At 33.1% G+C, this 20207-nt stretch overlaps 1 protein-coding gene across 1 annotated transcript; it reads left to right on the top strand.

Annotated features, from left to right (window-relative positions):
* The first annotated feature begins 175 nt into the window (after nt 1-175).
* phyhipla (phytanoyl-CoA 2-hydroxylase interacting protein-like a) lies at nt 176-16705 on the top strand. Its single transcript, XM_073827014.1, has 5 exons — nt 176-764; nt 11306-11496; nt 11981-12155; nt 12465-12582; nt 13480-16705. The coding sequence occupies exons 1-5, from the start codon at nt 659-661 to the stop codon at nt 14015-14017; spliced, it is 1128 nt and encodes a 375-aa protein (XP_073683115.1). The 5' UTR covers nt 176-658; the 3' UTR covers nt 14018-16705.
* Nucleotides 16706-20207: the final 3502 nt, after the last annotated feature.

The following is a 20207-nucleotide window of genomic DNA, read 5'->3' as shown; positions in this document are numbered from 1 at the left end:
ATTTACTCCTTATCTGACTGGAAGAACCAGTTAAGGAAACTAAACGAATCTTTTTGGTTCGTGAAAATAAAAGATTCGAATCACTTGGACGAATCAATATCCCCACCCTGTTCATGCAGGGGCCGATTCGGTACCAAATAAGGACATGAGCTCGACCGCTTGAAGTGACGTCGGTGAAATGGATGGTGGAATAAGGAGTCTTTCGTTCAGAGGCGGGAGCAGAGGTACAGGGGGTAGATAGTCTGAGTGCCGAAATTGAGAATTAACGGTAGTGTAGACTGTAATCTCGTTATAACCCATCACTGAACGTACCGTTCGTCTGTTCATTCAGTCGCATTAATCCGTTTCTCCACACAGCGAAAACACTTGTAGCGTTCGTCAGGGCGAGAGAACTTAGATACATTTCTATTTTCTCAAGATGAGGACAACTGCACTCAGCCACTAGAACAAAATAACCTTCCTTATAGTGTGTATATGCTTCTTGCATCTATGTCCAGCAGTGTGATGGTGATGACGACCCGCTGACGCGGTTTCCACCTGCAAAAGACAGATAGAAAGAGAGGAACCAAGGCGACACAGAGCACTAAACTGAGCCTTTTGGGTTTTCCAAGCCGAAGCTGAAGAATATTTCCAAAGACATCCAGGCGCCTCTGCAGACATGGAGGCGGCGAGTTTGGCACACGGGGTCGCGAGTCCGTTAAGCCCGCGCGAGGGCATGATCAAGAACGTGAGCCTGGAGTCGCTCCAGCTGTGCGAGAGAGACGGTAAGAAACCTCTGGAGCACACAGTGAGTGACTGTAAACTTAACAGGTTTATCCACGCCTGTTTTCCCCTATTAGCAAACCTTTTTAGGGAACTTGTTTATTTTGAAATGTACTGAGCGCTTTAAGACTAGACTAGTAATAGGGGATTATACATCGCTGCAGAAACAAATCGCCTGTCACATCCATGAAAAGCGAAATGTGAGACATGGCAGGCTGCCTTTGTGTGTGCTGGCTGTGGTATCTGATAGTGAAATCTCTGCTGTCTGTGTGAGGCTTTCATTTCAGCACCATGGACACTACCCTCTTGCAGTCAGATACCTTTCCTCTTGCAATCTCGTTTAATTATTATGCGGTCAGTCAAGATGAAACCAAGAAACCGGTATTAGACCAGTGGAGAAAATAATATAAATATCATAAAATCAGTATAATCTCAGGTGCCCTAAAGCACTTAGGGATGCTGATGTGGCAAGGGGTGAGGCTTTTTGACAGCGAGAGAGCTTCTATATTTGTTCACTTTTTAATATTTTATATACATGTATTGTGCAAAATATATACACATATATGATAATGTGAAATGTATTAATAACTCATGACTCATAATGTAAACATAATTCATAGAACAACATATTTTGCAATATGTTGTTTTATATTTTGTTATATTATTTCATATGTTATTCTTTGTATATATAAATATATATTTACAATTATATCTTATATATAATATAATTATGTATAATGAAGTATATAGATATATATATATATATATATATATAATATATATATATATATATATATATATATATATATATCTAAAGATATATTAACATAATTAATAATTTTTATGTTTTTAAGTTAGTAGTTTATTCAATACACACAAATGCCTGTTAGTTAGCTATATTTTTCTGCAGTTTAATTGAGATTAAGTGAAATGGAAAATGAAAAAACATGATTTTTGAAAATGGTTAAATACTGAGTTATTTGTTTTTGCAAATTAACTCTTCATATATCATCCTTATATATGTGTCTATCTATCTATCTATCTATCTATCTATCTATCTATCTATCTATCTATCTATCTATCTATCTATCTATCTATTTAATAATCTAAAGATATATTAACATATTCAGTTACTTTATGTAATAAGGTTATACTTAATACAATACACACAAATGCCTTAATGTTACTTTTTTGTTTTTCTATACATGTTATGCAATTTTTATTTATAATATATATATAGTACTACTTTACAAAGTACCTTGCAGTATGTACTATATATATAGTACTGTATTTATATATTCTGTTAGATTTTATTTATATATTTGTGTGCATGTGTAAGTATTGTGTAAGTATGTATGTATATATATATATATATATATATATATATATATATATATATATATATATATATAATTGTACAAATGTTAATATATACAGCACATTACTCAAAATATAAGTTACATTATGCAATATATATTATGTTTTGTGTATATAAATATATATTTACAATACATTTCTTTACATTTGATTACAATTCATAAACATTTTTTAACAGCTTCATATTCATGGCAGAAGGTGAAGTCAGGTGCTTGCACACACACACACACACACACACACACACACACACACACACACACACACACACACACACACAGTGAGCAGGACACATATTGGGAGGAACCTGCTGTGACTTTTAAAGGTACACAGGCATGATGTAGAAGCTTACATGAAGATACAGTATTTCACTTTCACTTGTTTCCATCTCATTTTGCAAGCCCATTAATGCAAATCCATTTTAACTGAAGGAATCACCTTTATTTTTTTGTAAATAAGTGTTACAGTCATCAGTGTTTCAGAACTGAGCGTGTGTTTGAAATGTGTCAAAATGTGTCATCCTCTTTAAGAATGACTAAAGCAACAAACTGCAAATACGCAATTTGGCAGGCTTCAGAAGAATGCAGCGTTCCTCTAAGGCGTTCACAATGACTCACCAGGTTTTTAAGAGGGAGGCAGTGTTTTTTATCTTCCCTACATGAATGTATTTGAATCAGCATTAATTAGCCTGAATAGATTGCTGTGCTGGCAGCACAGTGCCTCTTATCTCTTTGAGTTACAACATTTACACATCAGCCCTCGTTTCATTTCGGTTAATTGCAACAAACTGAGGAAGTGCATAATGCACTGTTTTTGAGGTACTAATTGAGCTCTCTAATTAGTTAGCATGAGTGTGTTTCTCAGACATGAAGGAAAACAATCTCTTTAAACATGGACCAGACTTCTCATCGGTTCAGCTGTCCTAACCAGACACAGCTGTATCTGGTTTTAAGCACCCTTGGGATATTTTATCTGCAAATTATGCTTTAAAAGAAGATTTTAGTTAACATGTGCATTCAGATGATGATTGAAACTGCTAGCGTTGGCTAATGCTAACCCATCAGCTGAGTGCTGGTGTAAATACCGAAATCAGATTAGCTAAAAAGCTGAATCTGTTCCATACAGGACTTTGAACAACCTTGAGAATTCCTGACTGCAGCTTGTAACACATGAACAAATATATTTAGAGATATAACATGTAAGATATAAAGGTTTCAAATGTTGAAGTGAGCCTATCTGGATAATGAAGCGGTTGCAGATTTGATCCCAGTTAGAGGCAACCAGTGAACTGTAAACTTTCTTTCACCATTGTGCCCTTGAGCAACAGATATGAGCATACAGATAAAGAACAAGCTACACTTTTAAAAATAAAGGTGCTTTAAAAGGTTCTTCACAGTGATGCCAAGATCAATCCATTTTTGGTTCCACAAAGAACCATTTAGTCAAAGGTTCTTTAAAGAACAATCTTTTTCTTACCTTCTTATAATCTGAAGAACCTTCTTTCACCACAAAGAAACAGAAAAGTTCTTCAGATGTTAAAGGTTCTTTATGGAACCATTTAGACAAAAATGTTCTTCTATGGCATCGTGAAGCACTTTTATTTTGTGTATGATGTACACTACTAGTCCAAAGTTTTTGCACAGTAAGTGTTTTTTTAAGAAGTCTCTTTTGCTCACCAAGCCTGCATTTATTTGATTCAAAGTACAGTAAAAACAGTAAAATTTTGGAATATTTTTACTATTTAGAATAATGGTTTTCAATTATATTTCAAATATATTTTAAAATGTAATTTGTTCCTGTAATTTCAAAGCTGAATTTTTAGCATCGTTACTCAAGTCACATGATTCTTCAGAAATAATTCTGATATTTTGATTTGCTCCTAAAATAATATAAAAAAATATTATTATTATGTTGAAAACAGCTGAGTAGAATTTTTTAGGTTTATTTGATGAATAGAAAGTTCAAAAGAACAGCATTTATCTGAAACAGAAATCTTTTGTAACATTATAAATGTCACTTTTGATCAATTTAAAGCTAAATAAATATACAAATATACATTTACATAACATAACATACATAACATAACATACAATTACATAACATACATATACTGACTCCAAACTTTAGAATCTTAAAAAATGTTAAAAATATGTACTCAACTGTTTTAAATATTGATAATAATAATAGATGTTTCTTGAACAGCAAATCAGCATATTAGAATGATTTCTGAAGGACCATGTGACACTGAAGACTGGAGTAATGATGCTAAAAATTAGATTTCATCACAGGAATAAATTACATTTTAAAATAGATTCAAACAGAAAGTATTTATTTTAAATAGTAAAAATATTTATATAAATATAAATATTTATATCAGGCTTGGTGAGCAGAAGAAAATTCTTTAAAAATGCATTATAAATCGTACTGTTCAAATACTTTTGACTGGTAGTGTATGCAATGCGTAAAATATAAAATATCACCAAACGTTAACCTCTCTAAACAATTCACAACTGGTAATGAAAAGAAACATTGCATTCCAAACTAAGAAAAGATGTTAGTTTTTAATTGATGTTGAATTACAGACAGCACTTGCTTAATTAATAGCTAGACTGCTTGTAAAATCATCCCTAATTAAATGCAAATATTTCATTGTGTATGATTAAGTGCTGTAATGATTATATGTTGCTTGAGGCTTGACTTAAGTTCATTTTCCCTCCCCTAGTGAGGCTGTGGGCTCATAAACTAGAAAACAGCAGCCTGCTGTACCATTTTATTATGTGCACAGCGCTCATTGTGAGCTCTGCAGCTCATCTCGGCAAAAGTTAATTGCAAAGTAAATGTGTCTTTATTGCAGGCAGAGAGAAACAGATTACGCTCACATCAAATTTTCCCACACACATTTGAAGTTAGGATCATAAGAGAATCATGCAGAAATATGTGTTTAATTTATTTTAAAATGTATTTTATTTTATTTTATTTTTTAATTTAATTTAATTTAATTTCTTAAAAAAATAAAAATGTATATACTTTTTAACCACAAATGTCACTAGATAAGACCTAGATATATTTTAGACTCTAAGTGGCATCATAATTTGTCATAAAAATAAATTGAATAAAAACCTGAATTGCCGTACACAGCTTTTTCTGCAAATGACAAATGTGTGTATTAATATGCAATTCTGTGTGCATTTTGGAGTGGATCCAGAGCTCATTAAACAAACTCTAAACCCTGCTAAACTAGCATTCTGCCTCAGTACAGAGACATTTGCCATTTACAGCTTGAACCTGCAATCTTGCTCTGCGTTGAAGCTTGTACATGAGAAAAGCCTTGTTTTTCGTGCACAGGGTCCAATACTATTTTGTAGTCACATGTTGTAGTGCTGTTTGCCCACATAAAGACCTTACTGTAGTTTTGGATTTGTGAGTGTGTGGTATTTCTTAGGTTGGATGTGCAGTCTGTACAGTCTGGACATTTCTGTTTTGCTTTGTTATGTTATGTAATACTGCAGTTTTCCGAGAAAGTTGCTCACACATGCAGCTCCTCAGATGGATATTCTTGGTTGTTTAGTTGTTGTAATGAAGATTTTTTAAATGGGGGTTGGTGGTAGATTTATCTGAGATGTCTGATGTTTCAGAACTGTAGGTTCTTCTGTGTGTGCTTGGCTTTAAATAGACTGTGGTCCCGCAGGAGGCTTTTAGCCATTATTAGAGTCAATACGAAGCCAGACGCTCCATGCTTTTCCTTCTTCGCCTCATACTCTCTCATGATTCAGCAGGTAGTTCTATCTGTGCACTTCTATGTGTTTTGAGTCTTACATTGTCTGTATATACACTTCAATACAAAAGTTGTGGTTGATTAAATGTTTGTGGCTTAAGGCAGCATTAATTTGATTAAAATATAGTAAAAACACTAATATTGTGAATTATTGCAATATAAACTAACAGTTTTTATATTTTAAAATGTAATGTATTCCTTCAGAAATCATTATAATATGCTAATTCGTTTTTTTTTTATTATCACAGTTGTGCTGGCTAATTTAATCAAAAATACAGTAAAAACACTAATACTGTAAATGAATGCTATAAAAAACTTTTATTTTCATATATTTTGACATGTAATTTATTCTTTCAGAAATCACTCTAATATGCCAATTTGGTGTTTAAGAAAAAAAAAGTATTATCATCACAGTTATTCTGCTTAATTTGATCAAAAATACAGTAAAAACACTAATATTGTGAATTATTGCAATATAAAATGAATGTTTTCTATTTAATTATATTTTAAAATGTCATTTACCTCTCAGAAATAAATCTAATAGGCCGATTTGGTGTTTAAAAAACGTATTATTACAGTTGTGCTGCTTAATTTAATCAAAAATACAGTAAAAACATTAATATTGTGAATTATTGCAATATAAAATAACATTTTTTATTTTATTATATGTTAACATGTAATTTATTCTTTCAGAAATCATTCTAATATGCCAATTTGATGTTTAGGAAAAAAAATATTGCCATATAAAATAACTTTTTTATTTTATTGTATTTTAAAATGTCATTTATTCCTTTAGAAATTATTCTAATTAGCTATATCTAAGAAAAAAACAGTGATGCTACTTAATATGATCCAAAGTACAGTAAAAACAATAATATTGTGAATTATTGCAATATAAAATTAATGTTTTTCAATTTTATTATATTTTAAAATGTAATTTATTCCTTCAGAAACAATTCTAATATGCTGATTTGGTGTGCTGCTTAATTTTATCAAAAAATACAGTAAAAACACTAATATTGTAAATTATTGTTATATAATTTTTTTATTTTTTATATTTTTAAATGTAATTTATATCTTCAAAAAAATATTCTAACATGCTGATATGGTATTTAACAGAAGAAAAACGTATTATCTCAGTTGTGCTGCTTAATTTGATCAAAAATACAGTAAAAACACTAATATTGTGAATTATTGCAATATAAAATAACATTTTTTTAAATTATATTTTAACATGTAATTTATTCTTTCAGAAATTACTCTAAATTGCCGATTTGGTGTTTCAGAAAAAAAAGTATTATTATCATCACAGTTATGCTGCTTAATTTGATCAAAAATACAGTAAAATAATATCGTGAATTATTGCAATATAAAATGAATGTTTTTTATGTTATTATATTTTAAAATGTAATCCATTTTTTAGAAATAATTCTAATATGCTGATTTAGTGTTTAAAAAAACGTATTATCACAGTTGTGCTGCTTAATTTGATCAAAAATACAGTAAAAACACTAATATTGTGAATTATTGCAATATAAAATAACAGTTTATTCATTTTATTATATTTTTAAATGTAATTTATTTCTTCAGAAATCATTCTAACATGGTGATTTGGTGTTTAAGAAAAGAAAATAGTTATTATCTCAGTTGTGCTGCTTAATTTGATACAAAAATACAGTAAAAACCACTAATATTGTGAATCATTGCAATATAAAAATAACTTACTACAGTTTTTTTGTGGAAAACTTTCATAAATAAAAAGTTTTATTTGAAAAAAAAATAATATGTAACATTATAAATGTTAGTATAAATGGCACTTTTGATCAATTCACTGTGTTCTTGTTGAATAACGGTGTATCTTAACAGAATCTTAAAAAATATTGAAAAAATTACAGTAGTGCATGATATAAAAAGTTATATCTGTCAGTTTTTCTGAGAAAAAAGCTTTCTATTTGAATTACATCGATATGTTTTTTTTTTTTTTTTTTAATAACAGCTGGAGACTATAAAAATAATTACTCTTCCAGCAGCTCTGACTTCTGTTTACCGTCTTAAAACTTATGTGCTGATCACTGTGTATACAAAGACTCTGCCCATCTTCCTTTATAAATTATGCTACATTGATTAATGGCCTTGATTTGTTTCCATGGAAACTGCCGTCTTTGTTAAAGCGTGTAGAAAGACCTGTGGGTGTGTTTTGAAGCGGGCACTTTTGGTAGAAAAATGCATACTGCTGCTATTGTGCTTGTTATAGGTACAAAAAAGTAATCTCATTAACACAGACTTGCTTTATGATTTGAGTTTTTTAATGACTGTTTGACCAAAGCGTGGAAGAGATAACATCTACATTTGCTGTAAAAACAGTTGGTTGTGTATGCTAAACGTATGCAGCATCAAACCAGTTTCTTAAAGCATTAAGGAAAGCAGATTCTGTAGTGAGAAGATGTCAGAAAAAAAGCAGAAGTTGATAAACAGACATCTGTTGTTTGTGTAAGGGAGGCTGCTGGCAGAGGCGGAGTTTGGAAAGCTTCTTCTGCCAGAGCCAGTGTTGTAGGACTAGTGTAGTACAGGAACGTATCTATAACTGAACTGAGCATTGTGAGTACTATTATATTTTCTATAAGACCTTTCACTGTTTTGTTTGTGCATTTGTCTTCTTTCATTTGTTGTATTGTATCTCAGAAGTAAAACTTAATTTCTTGGAATTTGTGATTATTTTCTATATTTGCGACTCACAGATATGGCTTTTTACAACATTATGACTTTATTTTTACAATGTTGACTTTATTTCTTAAACTATTTCCCATAATTGTGATACAATGTAACATTCTCACAGTTCTGACTTTCTTATTTTTTTGTTTCAACTCACAATTACATAAAACTGCATAAAATATACTAGGGCTGTCAAACGATTAATTGTGATTAATCGCATACAAAATAAAACCCTGGACCACAAAACCAGTCATTAGGGTCAATTTCTTGACATTTGAAATTGAGATTTATATGTGTACTTATACTTATACAACTATTTGAAAAATCTGGAATCTGAGGATACTAAAAAAATCTAAATATTAAGAAAATAGCCTTTAAAATTGTCCAAATCAAGTTCTTAGCCTTGCATATTACTAATCAAAAATTAAGTTTTGATATATTTACAATAGGAAATTTACAAAATATCTTCATGGAACATGATATTTACTTAATATTCTAATGATTTTTGGCATTAAATGAAAAAGTGAGAATTTTGACCCATACAATGTATTTTTGGCTATTGCTACGAATATAACTGTGCGACTTAAGACTGGTTTTGTGGTCCAGGGTCACATATCTGTGAGAACTGTTTATTTATAATGTATATATGAATTCATACACATATATTTTAAAAATATTTATGTCTCTATATATTTAGATTTATATATTTTTTAAATTCTATATACATATATATATAAATATAACATATTTTGCTTAAATACATACATGCAAGTGTGTGTATTTATAAATAAATAAGAAATATATGCAGTACTCACACATATATAAACACAAACTTTTATTTTGGATGCGATTAATCATTTGACAGCCCTTAAAAATATACGCTACCATTAATCATTTTGGGGTCTGTATTATTTTAATCATTTTTAAAATGTTTTGGAAATAAGTCTTTTATGCTCACCAAGGCTGCATTTATCAAACATACAATAAAAATACTGTAAAACGTTATTATAATTTAAAAAAATTATTTATTTTAATATATAAAATGTTTAAATGTAATTTATTTCTGTGATTGCAAAGCTGGCTTTTCTCTATTACTCAGTTGTCAGGTTCATATAATCCTTCAGAAATCATTGTAAAATGCTGATTTGGTCCTCAGAATGTATATATAAGCGCAATATATGTCATTATAAATGTTTAGAACAGTTGCTTATTATTTTTTTGGAAACTGTGATACATTTTTACAGGATCCTGTGATTAATAAAGTTCAAATGAACATCATTTAATTGAAATAGAATAGTTTGTAATGCATTAAATGTCATTACTGTCACTTTTTATCAATTCAAAATGTACACACTTTTGGACGTTCACGAGTTCGCCCTTACATCTAATCTGCTTGAGCGAGTAATAAGCATATTTTGGCGTGCTGTCCTGGGGAAGGGTTCCGGGCCCGGAATACAGGCCAGACCCAGAGAACTCCCCCTGCTAGTTTAGGATAGAAACAGATTAGAAGTGGGGAGTAGGGGTGGAGGAGGGATGCCAAGAAACTGTCGCTGGATGGAGGTAAGACGGCTGGCAATATATAGATGATGCGCTAATTCAATGATTGGTTAAACGAGTTGCCCCTGTGCCGAATGGATTGATTATCTGATCGTGCTCCTCCCGAACCTTGTTAATAAAACATCATATAGTGTAACGACAGTGTTCAGTAATTCATTTAGTGGAACAGCAATATCTGTCAATATTCAGACATTTATCCACAACTAAACATGGATCTTTTGTGCTGGTTTTTCAGCAGTAGTTCAGTTCAAATGTGACCCTCGACCACAAAACCAGTCATAAGGGTCAATTTTTTAAATTTGGATTTATACATCATACATCATCTGAAAGCTGAATAAATAAGCTTGTTAGGATATGACAATATTTGGCTGAGATACAACTATTTGAAAATCTAAAATCTGAGGGTGCTAAAAAATCTAAATGTTGAGAAAACCGCCTTTAAAGTTGTCCAAAAGAAGTTCTTAGCAATGCATATTATTAAAAAAAATAAGTTTTGATATATTTAAGGTAGGAAATTTACAAAATATCTTCATGGAACATGATCTTTACTTAATATCCTAATGATTTTTGGCATAAAAGAAACATTTATAATTTTGACCCATACAATGTATTTTTAGCTATTGCTACCAATTTACCTGTGCTACTTAGGACTGGTTTTGGTCCAGGGTCACATATTAGAGTAATTTCTTTCCATAGGAATATGTCAGCAGTAGTAAGGGCATCAGTTTAGGAGAGAAAGGGCTCAGTGTTTAGTGAACAGTGAGCTGAGGGTGCTTATTGTACAGTAAAGCTTTATCATGACCCCATTCATGGTTTTAAGAAGCGGTTCAATGTTCACTGTGCTTTGTTTAGTCTGTGTATGTGTGTGTGTGTGTGTGTATGTGTGTGTGTGTGTGTGTGTAAGTGCCATTCAGGAATCCTACATTCCTGCTGTGCATTTCTGGACACTAAGATAACACAGTGCCCACACTATAGCCAACAAAGCACATTTCTTGCTCTGTGTGATTGTGTATGTGGGTCAGTATAGCAGTATTACACTTAAACACGTACACTTATGTATCAACATTTCAAACAGTACAAAGGATTTTAGACTGTTTACTTTCTTTCTTTCTTTCTTTCTCTCAGGTAAGGCTGAGGATCCTGGAGTGGTAGGAATGGAGTTACCCGTTGCTCGCAACATCAAGATCAGCAACATCACCTGTGACTCCTTTAAGATCTGCTGGGATATGGACCCTCACACCACAGAGAAGATCACACATTACTTCATCGACCTTAACAAGAAGGAGACCAAGAACTCCAACAAATTCAAACACAAGGTATTCAATGATTCAGTTCACAACACAAATTATTTTGTCCTTTATGTAGAAAAAGTAAACCTTTAGCTTTCAGAATGACACTCTTAAAAATAAAGGTTCTTTATTGGCATCAATGGTTCCGTGAAGAACCTTGAACATCCATGGAATGGATTTTTAAAAAGTTCTTCAAAATGCTTCTTTTAAGAACTGTTCACTAAAAGGTTCTTTAGGGAAACAAAAATGGCTCTTCTATGGTATCACTGCAAAAACACCCTTTTGGAACCTTGTTTTTAAGAGTGTATATTGTTTCATATGACAGTTTCTGCATTGTCTGAGTATTGCCTAGGGTTTCTAATAGTGTATAATAGTTTATATTACAAATGGTCTTTTTTGCCTGTTTATAAGAGAGTTTTAGCTTTGTTCTGTTGTTCATAGTCATAATAAAAAGATTCAACTGATTGTTACTAATTAGTACATTCTTTCCTTGATGACTCTCTGTCTTTAGGATGTGCCTACGAAGCTTGTTGCTAAGGCAGTCCCGTTGCCCATGACAGTGCGAGGCCATTGGTTCCTGAGTCCACGGACAGAATACACAGTTGCCGTGCAAATAGCATCCAAACAGACTGATGGAGACTACGCTGTGTCGGACTGGAGTGACATTGTTGAATTTTGTACAGCTGGTAAATCACCCAAACATATAAAATAGAATGTAAGACAAGCCTGTACAGCACATGTGATACACAAAGGTATTAAAAGTGCTTTAAATTGGCATTAAAAAGAGAAAAAGAAAACAAAAAGTGAGAAAAAGAAAAATATGTAAAGTCACTTAAAAATGAATGAGAATTTTTTTAAGTACCTAATGCTAAAATAAAACAGGATAAAAATAGAAGAATAAAGGTAAAATTTTATGATACTGGTCTACTTTTTATGTGGTTAAAAAGACGAATGAAAATTGATGACAAACAAAAATATTTCCTTCAATTTTCTAGATTATTCCTCTGTGCATTTGACGCAGCTGTTGCAGAAGGCTGAAGTCATTGCTGGCAGGATGCTCAAGTTCTCCGTCTTTTACCGGAATCAGCATGAGGAATACTTCCAACACTGCAGGTAAAAAAAATTCCCTAGTTAAAAATGCTAAGGATATGAGAGAGAGAGGTGAAAGGGATGATAATGCTGATGGAAGAAGATAATGACAATCTTTCTTTACTGCTGAGATTCAGCTCAGCATTAGAAAGCAAACAGCTCCCTCTTGTGGAATAATTTCCTCATTAATTAGCCAGGTTTCCTTCTGCTTTTTTTAAACTGTACTTCGCTTGCATGTTTTCATGTTCAAAAGATTGGGGTCAGTATGATAAAAAAATAAAAATAAATTCATACTTTTATCAGCAGAAATAATAAATAATAAAATAATATTATTAGAAATAGAATTAGAAAAAATAAAATTAAATAAAATTAGGTCAATTTAAAAATGCCTATTTTAAGTGGAAGCCCAAAAACGCCATTTTCGTGCATGTCTCTTTAAATGCAAATGAGCTGCTGCTCCCTGCTTCCTTTTCCAGAATAGGGCTGTGCCTTTACAGCTCGTACATCACATATTCTGTCAAAAAACATCCTTTTGGTTGTCTATAGGTATGTCTATCATGCTGAAATCATGTGTTTTCAAGCCATATTAGTTTAAACTTCTGATATACAGTTTTATGAGTGCACACATCTGAAGCACACACACAGAAAGTGTCTGTCTCTCAGCATGTAAGTACTAAACTAAATTCTCTTTCATCTCTTATTGCGCTTAGACTGTCAAATACACACAAGTTTATGTTAAAAACACACATGAGTTACAAAAACAGTCTTGGAGAAAAAGGCTAACTGTTATGGGGTTGTTCTTTTTCACATTTTCTGAGTTTGGTAGATGCACCGTGGACCTGATTATAGCACTTAAACACGGAAAAAGCCAATTTTTCATTATATGTTCCCAATTAAAAATTAATTTTTTCTATCTTACAGAGATGTTCTTGGCGGTCGAATGATGCCCTCTGTAAAAGATAACAGTGGTAGTCATGGTTCACCTCTCAGCGGTAAACTGGAGGGGATCTTCTTCAGCTGCAACACTGAGTTTAACACAGGTCAGCCGCCACAGGATTCCCCATACGGTCGATTCCACTTTCAGATACCCGCCGAGGTTCTGTTCACCCCTGACACGCGCCTCTACTTTGGAGACTTCTACTGCATGTACACTGCCTATCATTATGTTATCCTCGTCCTGGCACCTAAGGGCTCGCGTGGAGACCTTTACTGCAGAGATCGCCTTCCGGAGCTGGATGTGACGAACAACCGCTTTCTGACACGTGTGTGTGGGGAGGACGGGCGAGTGGTGTTTCAGCATGCGCAGGATGTGGTTCTGGAGCTGATTTATACCGAGCCGGTGCCGCTGGCACAGGGGACTGTCTCTCAGATCAGCGGCCACCAGTTGATGAGTCTGTCAACTGTGAATGCTAAGAAAGACCCCAGCTGCAAGACCTGCAACATCAGCGTTGGCCGCTAACTTGGGGGAACGTTCACACACAGACCCACTTGTGCATATAAGAAGAAGACCTCCTGAACAACTGAACAAACAACCTCAGAATGCTACAGAAACAGACACAGATGAATCCCAAGAAGGCCCAAGAATACTTCGGATATGCCCGTGTGGCATTCAAATCCTCAAATCTTTGCTTAATGTACTGCAACCGAAAAGAGTAAGACAAAAAACACAAGGCAAAAAAATAAAAACACATCAAGATTTGAATAATTAAAAAATTAGAAAAAAGAGACAAAGCTAAATTTCCAAAAACTTTAATCCCACTGTGAATCTTTTATGTGTTCTTGGTGCTTTTTCTGCTTAATATTCAGACCCCAGCCCTGTTTATCCCTAAACCATTTGTGACTTTTTTTCTCAGACAAGGATGTCAAACTGCCCGTGTCTCTTATGTTGGACTTGTACTGCATGAACTCTGATCCTTTAAGCATCTACATGCCACCTCAGCCTTTAAACCTTCTATATGGGGATTTTCTTCAGTTACACAGATCCTGCGTGCCCGCTGAGCCTCTATTCACCCTCTGAGGACTTCTACTGCATGTATACTACCTTACATACATGATGTGACACAAAAAAATGCTTTAAGAGTTACGCCAGCTGATCCTTTAAGCACCTACAGTTGAGGTCAAAAGTTTACATACACTTTGCAGAATCTGCAAAATGTTCATTATTTTAGCAAAATAAGAGAGATCATACAAAATGCATGTTATTTTTTATTTAGGACTGACCTGACTGAATAAACTATTTCATATGAAATACATTTACATATAGTCCACAAGAGAAAATAATAGTTTAATTTATAAAAATGAATGCATTCAAAAGTTCACATACACTTGATTCATAATACTGTGTTTTTACCTGAATAATCCACAGCTGTGTTTTTTTTGTTTGTTTTTTTGTTTTTTTTTGTTGTTGTTGTTCTTGTTTGTCCTGAATGGTTAAATTGCCTGCTGTTCTTCAGAAAAATTGTATAGGTCCCACAAATTCTTGAAATCATCTTTTCACACTGAGGACAACTGAGGGACTCATATGCAACTATTACAGAAGGTTCTAATCTCAGCTATTATTTTTCTCTTGTGGACTACATGTAAACGTCTTTTATGTGAAATATCTTATTCAGGTCAGTATTAAACAAAAAATAACATGCATTTTGTATGATCCCTCTTATTTTGCTAAAATAATGAACATTTTGCAGATTCTGTGAGGTGTATATAAACTTTTGACTTCAACTCTACATGCCACCTCAGCCTTTAAACCTACTCCTTTACCCTGTCTTTTCATTATCTACTCTGATCGCAGTTCTCCTTTAACCTTTCTTACTCACTACACATGATGTTCTTGTTTCATTGTTCTTTTTTTTGTTTTTAGAGACAGTGTGTGTTGCAGTATTAATGGTGTGTAATGATTCCTGATAGAACGTCAAGCAGTAAGTAGAACTGATTTGTGTATAACATATCCTAAACATATCTATTGCTGGACACGGCTGTGTCCAGGTTCTTAAGGAGTTTGCACTGTCCTATCAGAGGCCGGATGGTCTCGTTCTTGCACCCTCTGCTGGTGAAAAAGTTCAATTTCACAGATGCATGCCTAAGATTTTGTGCTGTACTGTATCTGGACTTGTTACTTGTTCCTTGAGATCCAAAAAGCCAGTCACAGCAGACATGGATGTGCAATGTTTATTGTTAATTTTTTGGATAAATCTTAGCTGCCAGTATCCTAAAATATGTGGTCAACATGTAGCTTCTGGTTAAAATAAAATATTAGGAATTTTTTTTTTTTTTTTTTTTTTTGTCCACTATAATAAATTCTACACTGTATGTACTCATACTGTTCAAACGTTTGGGGTTTTTAATTTTTTTTTAAATCATTTTTTATCACAATAATGCAGTATTGTAAAACAGTAATATTGTGAAACATTATAACAATTTCTAATCACAGTTGAATTTTCAGCAGCCATTACTCAGTCTTCAGTGTCACATGATCCTTCAGAAATCATTCTAAAATGCTGATTTGGTGCTCAAGAAGCATTCACTATTATTATCAATGTTGAAAAAAAGTTGTGCTGCTTATTATTTTGTGAAAGCGATGATACATTTTTTTCAGGATTTTCTTACTGACCCTAAACTTTTGAACAGTACTGCAAAAAAAAAAAAAGCCCAGAGAGTGTGTTTTGTGTTTTCTGAGAGTTCTGATTATATATGGGTGTGTGTGTGTGATTGTGTTTGTCTGCATGTTTTGTCTGTGTATTGTGTGTAAGTAAGTGCGTGAACTGTTTAGACTGGAGAGTGGTGCGTGTCGGCTGGAGATATGACTGTTTGAGTGATAAAGTAGCATCTGTTTGCTTAATTCAAAACAATTTGAAATACTCTTGCGAGAGGAAGTCTATTGTCTATTCACTTCATTAGTGAAGAAAAGATGAAAAAGAAACAAAAACGTACTTAATGACTCTCTACACTTTTATTGCCTTACTCTAGTCTTACTCTGTAGAAAATGTTAGTTCAAATTTGGACTCATGCACATGAAAGTAACCCAAATCAAGTTCTCGCTGTGTGAATGTGCCTCAGACTGACAGAGATGATCAGTAAATATTGTTTTTCTTGTTGCCATGTTTATGAATACCAAATGTGACTGTTCATTAAAGATCATTCAGAATGAGACTGATGTCTTTGGGAAGTCTTTCTACAAAAATGACTTGTTTTCTCGTGCTCATGCTTTTATGTTTTATCCACCTTTTTCTTCAATGCAGAAGCATATGGGTGAGACTGCCAGTTCATTATCCGCTATAAAAGGTTTACACTCACGTCACGTCACATTTGCTCAGTTACCTGGATACGCGGCCATGTTGGCGATACTCAGATGTAAACAACAGTATGGACTGATCGGTTAATGTACTACTGAATACGATGTTCTGCTAATTTATGCTGTCTAAATCATGGGGAAAAAATGTGTGGAAGTTGCTAAATCATATAAAGAAGGAAAGGTCGCAATATTTTGACAAACTAAAGTTAATCGATGTTAAAGATACGTACAGGCAGTATTAATTAAGATATTAGCCTAATATTTCACCTACCTGACTGGAAATGATAAAAACAAACATGAATGTTGTCAAGATTCTTGCCCTGGAAATCCTGGTTCAGTTTGGCCAACCACAAACGCCTTTTGTTCCTAGACAGTCTTTTGCACTCTTCTCTTTGATTTGTTGTAACTTCGGGCAGTCTATAGTAAATACACAAAAAAAGTGAATAGGCTTTAAATATATATAGATAGTTTGCAGGTTTCCACTTTTATTCAGCTCATCAAATAAAAGCATTTTAAAAAAAGTTTTAAAAGCAAAACAAAATATACAAACATAGAATAAATGCGAAAAGACAATAAATAAATGCACATAATCTACATTATGGAACAAGTCTGTGTAAACCACACATATTAAACAAGCACAAAAAGATATAAACTTGATCAAGACTCTCTATGTATATTGTAATTACAGTTTTTCTCAATTGCTTAAACACATTTCTTGAAATTATGCCTCTTATTTGCGAAACTCTAAACACAAATCCACAACTCCTAACTCAATTCCCCAAACTTCTTATATTGAGGTCAAAATGAAGCTCTCCACTCAAAACAACACAATCTTGCTGAAAAACCAAACTTTGCTCTCAGACATGACACACAAATCCTCAAAAACACACACACTACAACACAGTTTTACACACTGATGAGATAAATTCAAAACAATACAACCAAAACAATCCAAATAAAAAACTTTTCACATGATGAAAACAACAAATCTATGCCTTTGCAAGTGTTTTATTCCTTAATTTAATGTACTGTAGAGTACAGTACAAAACAGCAAACAACAACAAAATATAATTTTTCTGCCCAGAATCCTGTCTTTGGTCTGGGACAGGCCAAAGAACCTCTTCAGCATCACAGGCTAAATTAGCCCTGGCCAGGCAGCAGGGGTCAAATCCTCTTGCATGCCTAATCCAACCCTGGCACCCATCAACTAAAATATATGAGACTGCTTGTCTTCTTTCCCTTGCCCTTCCTGTCTCTTCCATGTTGTCGTTGTCGTCATCATCCTTCTCCTTCTTCTCCTCCTCTTCCTCTTTCACCTCCTACTCTTCCTCTTCAAAATTACACATTACTATAGGTGGGATATTGATTGAAAAAGACTGAATAGGATTCAAAGTTACACTTGTACTAGTGGTCTGACAAAAAAAAAATGCATTACAACGTCATTGTGAAACAGAAAAGAAAAGGAAATATGGGCACAAAGGTGAAAATAAAAATGAGAAAGCCCACTGTCAGAATTTGTAACTCCTGCGTTGTCCTCTGTCTATATATGCTTTCCAATTGAAGGTTCATGAAATGTACCTTTGAGCTTTTTCAGAGAACTGCTTTATCATTGGTTGATCTATATTATTCTTCATTAGTGAAAGTCAAGATTCACTTGAATAATTCATGGCAAATTTACAAAAAGTCTAATAGAAATGTGTAGAATATATGATTGACAGTTTATGACAACTAGATCAAAAATTTTGCATTTACAGTAGGTAATGACTTATACGATGAGCTAATGACTTGATGTTTTGAGGGGTAAGACTTTTGCACAGAGAAATATATAATACATTTTGAGCAACATGACAATAGCAACTGATAATGTAGGAAACCGCAGACAAATGTATATAATCAGTTGTATGAATGTGCCAAAGCAATCACAACTTGATCAGAAGAAAGAGACGCTTTTTATGATGTGCACAAGAGACTAGATGATGTGGATGTTGAACAAGTAGTTTTGGCAATTTCATTTCTGATCTGAGAAATGCACCAAAGTGACTGAGAAACACTGTAAGCTGACTTTGGCTCTTTTATCTCCATTGAAGATTCTGATTAGTGTGTGCTAAATTTTGACTCCTAGTGTTTCCAGTTGGATAATTGTGTGCTAATTGAGCTCAAACTTCACAGATTGAGTGAACAATGTTGAATGCTTGTGCTTTCTAAATGACCACATGGTGTAAGCACTGAGAAATGTAGGGGTTTGTGTGTAGAGTTTTGCAGTAACAGTTCACCAAATATAACTCATGTGTCAAAGCAGGGAATAGTGTTTATTGTTTAGGGAAATGGGTGTGCTTTTTCAAAATGGCGTTATAGTTTTGAAATTTTAGTTCAAAAGACTGGTTATAGTGTTTTAGCAATTGAGAAAAACTGTAACACAATATATTATTCTATTATGTTGATATATTGATCATTCATATATAAGGAGATAGGCCTATATTTTCTTTGTGTCTGAGCAGAAAGTGGCTTCAATTGATTACTTAATATCGAATAAGAAAAAGGTGGAGTTTGGGAGAGGAGGAGGGGGGTTTCCAGTAGCAACTATGGGCAGAGTTGGAGAGATAGGGCTCACCAAACCAGTTTTTAAACTGGAATTAAAACACGCTGTATGTAAACAAGGAAGTTTAGTTTCCTTACCTGCTGAAAACGTTCAACATCAACTAAGAAATAAGAAAAAGTGGAAGCGTCGAACTGCAAGTCTCCACACACGATATGTAAGTAAATGTTTAGCTCATTTATTTATAATTTCAATCTTTTATTACTACTTGCTCCATAATCACAAATAGCCTATATTAAGTAAACACTATAGTGGGCTGTGTGGCTCGTTGATTAATCATTTGTGAATTGAGAAATCTTAGTTGTTGTTGTTGTTTGTTTTTTTTGAATACTAAACCTTAGATTGTAAAAATAAAATGCTAATTGTGCGTTTAAAATTATTAGGGTACATTAAAAAAATTGTATTAAAAACATTTTTATTATATTATATTATTTATTTTATTATTTTATTATGTTATCATTTCAAATTATATTATTCTAATGTTTCAAAATAATTTGCTAATTATACTCGAGATCACATTGTGAATTATAAAGTCGCAATTTCGAAAAAGAAAGTCGCGTTTGATTTACAAAGTCAAGGTGACGTCCCTCCCCCTCCTTCATATACAAACACACACACCGTGCTCCTTTGTTATTGTCAGGTGAGAAATCTCGTGACTGTCTGATGCAACTATCCTAACTTATTTCGCGAGACTGCTGCTTTGTAACAAGTTTATATAGGCTATTAAATTTCCAGAGCATGAAATATATTGTCATATGAAGT

The sequence above is a fragment of the Garra rufa genome, chromosome 21 (genome assembly GCF_049309525.1).
Source record: "Garra rufa chromosome 21, GarRuf1.0, whole genome shotgun sequence".
Lineage (NCBI taxonomy): Eukaryota > Metazoa > Chordata > Actinopteri > Cypriniformes > Cyprinidae > Garra > Garra rufa.
Note: the sequence above shows the minus strand (reverse complement) of the source record. Positions and strands in the feature narration are given on the sequence as shown.